General features: G+C 47.8%; 1 protein-coding gene across 1 annotated transcript; it reads right to left on the reverse strand.

The window, feature by feature from the left end:
- Positions 1-1,197: 1,197 nt before the first annotated feature.
- Positions 1,198-2,609, reverse strand: LOC119351853 (ervatamin-C-like). Its single transcript, XM_037618642.1, has 2 exons — positions 2,090-2,609; positions 1,198-2,013 (listed from the first exon to the last, which is right to left on the reverse strand). The coding sequence occupies exons 1-2, from the start codon at positions 2,556-2,558 to the stop codon at positions 1,424-1,426; spliced, it is 1,059 nt and encodes a 352-aa protein (XP_037474539.1). The 5' UTR covers positions 2,559-2,609; the 3' UTR covers positions 1,198-1,423.
- Between the last annotated feature and the right edge of the window lie 4,099 nt (positions 2,610-6,708).

The raw sequence follows: 6,708 nt of genomic DNA on the forward strand, positions 1-6,708 counted from the left end.
GTATTAGTATGGGGGTGGGGGGGGGGGTAGAGAAAGAAGAAGGTGCCTCATGATGTATGTGTAACCCATCCATGTATGACATGCCCAGGAAATAGCATGCACATGATGCCAAAATGGTGGGTCCTTTCATCCTCCTAAATCTAAGAATGGTGCACGGTGAGGAAAAGCAACAAACATGCATGTATTATTTGACCACGCATTGCACCCCATATTTTATATTTGTATTTAGGGCATGGCTAGGTCTCAGCCAAGTCTCAGTCAAGTGGCATAGTATAAGAAGAAAAAAAAACACTAATTTTTTTAAACGGATCTCCATGCAAAATCAAATGAATATAGCATCGACTGAGACATAACAAAGTCTCAGTCGACTGAGACTTAGCAAAATTGTTGTATTTATTCTTTTCTTTAGTTATGTTGTTTTTTAAATTTATATTGCACTGGTGTGACACTAGTTAATGTTGTATTAGCAACTAAAATATACTTCATTTTATAATGCCGAGCTACTAAAAACATAATAGTATGCAAAATTACGGGAGGCCTAAACTGTGTATTTTGGCATATGTATGTGACATGCATGCACTCAAATAGTCCTATCAATTCATCAAGCAATGCAACTAAAAAAACATTCAGCAAAGCTCACCTGAGTGAACATGATCATCAATTGCACGCGATGCAAAAATTTAACAGGAAACTCACCTGCATGCATGGATGTTCACCCGGACAAGACGCAATACCAAAAAAAAGTGAATGGCCTAAAATGAGAATTCAGTCACATGCTCAGTAGCCGGTCCCATAATGTTGCAACTTAGCCTATCGTACCATTTGGGTGAAAAATGCTCCTGCAATGAGGTAAGACGAGACAAATATAGACGATGCAGATTTGTGTCGGGTTATGAGAGGAAGAAGAACCGGCATGAGGAAGACGAAAAGGCGGGACATGGGAAGAACATTGAGGAACGTCCGTTTCATTGAATTTGAAAAACTTTATTTTCATAATATACAAGCTTCCAAGTTCATACTATATATTACGTACGTAGGCAAATGCATGGTTCCTACGACGATCCAAGCATGCGTTCAATGTTCATTATTTAAAATCCATTTTTTTCAAAAAGATTCAAAATCTATATACACACCATACCATAGCTAGCTGATAAAGCAATTAATACTCAATGTTGCATTGACTGATGTAGTACAAGTAGTGTTTATTTTCATATACAAGCTTACAAGTTGATGCTATTGCTATTACATAGGCAAATGGATCCTTTGTACGAGGATCCATGCTTTATTCAAATATAATAAATCTGTATATACGTCGTATTGCAGTCTGCAGCTGCATGGTATTGTATGTAGCTTATACAGTAGATGATAGATCATACTCGATGATGCATGGACTGACTGATGTAAGTAGTAGTAGTGGTGGTGTTTAAGAGCTGTTCATGGTTGGATAGTAGGCGACGGTGGCCATGCCGCAGTTGCCGCCGTTCCCGCGCGTGAGGCGCATGTAGCCCCCCTCACCCCACCCCGTCCCCCACTGATTCTTCACCAACCAGTATTCCTGCCCGCCGCCGTCCGCCCCGTACCCCACCACCGTCACGGCGTGGTTCAGGTTCTGCCCGCACGATGAACTACCGACGAACACGCCGCTCATGTAGTGCTGAAAGTCAGGGTCCGCCTCCACGCCCACGGCCACCGGTTGGCTGGCCGCCAGCTCCCGCAGCGCGTCCTCATCGCCGTTCAGGCCCACCCAGCGGGGGGCGCCAACGGAGGCGGCCGAATTTGGCATGACGCTGCGGCACGCGCCCCGCTGGCCGGTATACGCGTAGGCTGCCTCCGGCTGCAGGCCGCCGCTTGCGGCGACGTAACGTAGGGCGGCGATGACGGAGCCACCCTTGCAGGTGCTAGTGTCGCCCGTGCAGTCGAGCACCTGCTGCTCTGACATGGAGATGAGGTTACCGGTGGCGATCTGTACGAGCCCCTCGGTCGCCGCCACCGCCGCGAACGCCCAGCAACTCCCTGCACAGACGCAACGTTGTTTTTACGTACGTGTCAACATTTATTCATCTGCCAACTTTGGCCTGCAGATCCTTACCACATGAAGCTTGGTTCTTGACTTGGGTGACGGCGCCCTGGGCCCTCCAGTCCATGCTGTCCGGTGTGGACTGGAACTGAGCCTTGGACATGTTCACCGCGGCCACCGGCGTGTCCTCGGGACGGAGCCCGCCCGGCTGGTGACGGTACCCGAGGTGCTTCTCCACGAACTCTTCGTTGGTGAGGTCGGAGAACTGGTTGAGCCCGAGGGTGTACGTCCGGTTGCCCGCCCGGTTGACAGCGTCTACGTGGCGCGCGTTGGCCGCGAACACCTCCTGCCGGTGCAATTTCTCGGCAGCGTCGGTGTACGCGCGCCCGTACTTGGCCATCCACCGCTCGTGCCGGGCGGCCAGCGCGTCCCCTCGCGCCGCGGCAGCGCCGACAAAGGCAGTGGCGGCCACGAGCGCGAGCAGAAGCGCGAGCAGTGTGCCGTCGTGGCGGCGAGAGCTGTTACTGTGAATCGGCGCCATTTTTCTAGCTAGCTAGCTAGCTAGTTTGCTTGCTTCTTCTGGCAATGCAATGGCTTACGAGCGAGCTGCTCCTACTAAGCACGTAGCAACCATGCTGCCCGCGCTTCTATTTATACGCGCGCGCATGGCGAGCAAGACGGGGCATACGAGCGGATTCCATACTTTTCGTCGATGGATCCGCGCGCGTTCATACGCCATAGTCGTACGTACGTATTGACTGGGAGTCCATGGATGTTTGTATCCGACGACGGTGCTTGTTCTCGTCTCTCTGTATACTCTTCTTCTTCTTCTTCTTCTACTTCTCCAAAAAAAATTCTTGTTTCCCCGATGGTGAGGCAAAGTGCTCTGTCCACATGCCTATACCGTCGCACACGCTTAGGGCATGTACAATGGTTGATAAGATAGTTTTATCTTAAGTTTTGCATGTAATTTAGATATGACAAAGAAAAATGTCTACAATGGGTCATCTCTTAGCCTTATCTTCAATAATTAGCAATTCCTAAAAATGTGGTGAGACATATTGTGCTAAGAGATCATCTCTTGTCTTATCTTAAATAAGAGAAGACAAGTCTTCTCTTATGAGTTCTCTCTTCTCCACCTCATTATTTATCCTACGTGGTACTCCTAAGATAGCACCATTGTACATGCTCTTAGAGCTGGAGTAGTACGTTCCTGCGAGATCGGAATTGGCCGGATCGGCGTGCAGTACTCTCCCATATAGTTTGGCCGATGTATGTGGTCTGGATTACAAATTTGGCTTATATTTTCATAGGAGAACGACAAAACACATGACTTCTCATTCTATCAAAAAATTGTGGTAGATACATCAAATGTACTAGTATAAAGCAAGAAAATGTACATGGCTAACTTTTTTTTCTTGATCTATGATAAAAGTTCGCCGGAAGTACAAAAAATCTCAAACATAATAAAAATCCATTTCTGATTTGGTACACTGCCGCTAAACACAAGGACGGCTCAAATTAGCCCATGCCTCTTCATAAAAAAAGGCACGATGGTCATATTTTATAAAACATTTCGCTCGCTGTATACGTATACGCTGTACATGGAGTAGTGTTTATCTTTTTCTTTTAACCATCAAAAAATAGGTGCATGAAGTAGATTTCAAACTCCAAACCTCTTGGATCCCTTCCACCCACTACAACAAACTGGGCAGCTCACTTGGTGTGCCTAATTACTTCTTTTATTCGTTTTGTTGCGCATCCTCTTAGTCTGGCCTCCTTTTTTTGTTTTTTTTTCAATTTTATTCGCCTTTTATTTATAAGCCACGGTTCAAAACGTGGGGGAGTGGAATTGTTTGCGCTCGCCTTTCCCACTTCCCAGCAAATAACTGCGCTTGTACGCGCGCAATAACTGCCTCGAGAATGGCAACCGACTTGTGGACGTCGCAATAAATCCGCGCGCATGGGCCGAGGGCGTGCGGCCGCAGGCCCCAGCACGCCGCCCTGTCCCGTCGCGCGCGTGGCCTGTCAGGCCCCTCCGGCTCCCAGACGCCACGCGTCGCCCGCGCGAAGCCCAAAAGATTGCCTCAAAGATTAGGTGGACTCCTCAGTTTCCCGCCGCTGCTAGGATGCCGCGATCCGGCTTCCGTAAGCCGGCACACAGTGGGTGTTGCCGGACCCGGCGGTCATAAAATTTGCCTCCTTCAAAGGGGGAAACTGCGAAAGCCCTCCCATCCGAAGTCGGCAGACCTTCTCAGCTTCGGGGACTACTGTCAGGGGGATGAACCCCGGGCAGGCAACGGAACCGGGATCCATTTCAAAAAACGATGGGGCCAGCATCGCCCCTCAAGCCGGCTCGCGCTTGGCCGGGTCGCTCGACCCGGCCAAGTCCCTCGACCCGGCCTAATCCTCAACTCGGCCCCAACAGCCAGCTCAAGACAGCCGAGCCCGGCATACCAAGACTTCTCCAACAAGCCAGCTCCTCCCTTGGCGTGTTCTCCAACCTGGCCGAGGGTCAGCTCATGTCCCATCCCAGCCGTACGATGGGACGAGTCTCCACCAACTGATGACCAAAGCCATAGTACCCCGCCCATGCCTCTGGTCAGCCAGACGAGGCAACAGTGCCCCCACCTACCCGCTGACCAGGGCCAGCGTGGCAACAATGCACCCATCGTCACCAATGACGCCAGCAAGCGGCGACCTGACGGAGCGCCACTGTAGCCGACTCAACCCGGCCACTCCCTGACGATCGACAAGACGGCCAACAGTGCCCCCGTACCCGGCGGGTCCCACACCCGGGGAACCCGGCGAGGCCTGGTACCCGGTGGGTCCCAGCACCGGGTTCCTGGACACTGACGACCCGGCCCTACAACCTTGTAAAATTACCATTGTACCCCGAGGGTTTGGCCTATAAAATCCCCCAGGAACCCTCATGCATACGGGCGGATCAACTCTTTCACTCGCATAGGCGATCACTCACACACACCTAGTAAGCAACACCTGAGGGGAGGGAGCTGCCTAAGCCTTGGCCAGCCTTCTCTCTTCCTCCATACAGCTCTAGGAGCAACCCTGTACTGTTACATATAAACCACACTCTGCAGGATTAGGAGTGTTATCTCTCCAGAGAGCCCCGAACCTGGGTATGTCTTGCGTCCCGCGCTCTCTCATGCCGACCTCGCCTCTGCAGCCCACTAGTGCCTTCGAGCCTCCTCCTCTCTTTAGCCATCCCTTGGCATCTGCCGTGCGCCCACCACGACACAAACATTTGACTAAAAAGGTGAAAATAACCAAATTACCAAATTCTCTAGTTTGATAGCTCTTTGTGCATACTATCCTCCTGCGTTGCTCCCTTCCATTTATCCACTTTGCTCATGATGCTGAACGCCGAAAAGTATTGTAGATGCCAATGAATTGAATGTTATCTATCGTTCATTCCCCTTTTATAGTGCACCTTTAACAACACAATGAACACGTGAATTCCATCAGCTAAGCACATTATAGATACATTTGATTTATTCTGTAAAGGCAAATATAATTACACAGTGCAGTAAAAAAGGAGAGCCGAAGGCTTTGAATATGTAGAAGATAATGCAAAGGTAATTCACTAACCTCAACTAAAGCTGACATGCCAAGTATTTCCCACATTTTCAGCATTCATTTGATATGGCGATCCGGTAACACGGTAACAATTAGTAGAACATTATCTGCTCCTTTGGACCATGTATTTTAAAACTGCCAAGCATGGATGATGAACTCTCTGTGTACAGAAGAGGACACTATGTTCAGAACAACATATCATGAACCTTCTTTTCGTTTGAAATTCTACTGAACCTCATGAGCCTTTCATGCATTTGAATTATAACATATGGCGAGGTATACAATACCTTCACTACATTGTGCATAGCCTCAAGTAGTCAAAACTTCTCTGGTTACATGTTATAAAGGTATTCTTTGTTGTATGCGGGAACGAAATGTAGCTCACATGCTCATCCCAATCCTTAATGAAATGGAGCTTGCATATTCATCCCAATCCTTATTCAAACAGACCTTCTAAAATAAAAGATCCCTGAAGTAGTAAAGTGGAAAAATTGATGCTCCAGAAGGGCCTCTAGTTTTGACTCAAATTTGTGCTTAGCTGTCAACAATGAAAAAGATGTGAGCATTGCCCTTCATCAACCTCGCATGGCTCATAATAGCAGTACCATGTTTCTTTCTTTCTATGTTGGAGCATGTGTTTTGTTGTCCCTTCCTCCTGAAAAATTGTCTGATTCAAAATGGAGTTCGGAGTAAGGATGTAGATACTAATTATCGAACTCCCATTGAACCATTGCATCAGCATAAAACGTAGAGCAAGGTATGAAGTATATTTAGTGCAATGATTAATGTCTATCATCTATGTTATAATCCCAAACTGAGTGACCAATTTGAAAGGATTTCGCAGGATTTTTTCCTCATATATGTCTATCACGAGTTTGCTCATGGACTTTCGTTGGTGCAATATTTGACAACATTTTTAAGATGATACAACCATTGTGTTAGTCCAACAACCTTTGTAAGCAAACTATATATTAGTGCTATTCTCTAAGGGATAAGCATCAAATTAAACATGTGTGCATGCCATCTTTCTTAAGAAAGCAACGTAATTAAAGTATGTCTTACAAAATCTAAAAATTTGCAGCCTCTGAAACTGG

This window comes from Triticum dicoccoides, chromosome 2A, assembly GCF_002162155.2.
Source record: "Triticum dicoccoides isolate Atlit2015 ecotype Zavitan chromosome 2A, WEW_v2.0, whole genome shotgun sequence".
Lineage (NCBI taxonomy): Eukaryota > Viridiplantae > Streptophyta > Magnoliopsida > Poales > Poaceae > Triticum > Triticum dicoccoides.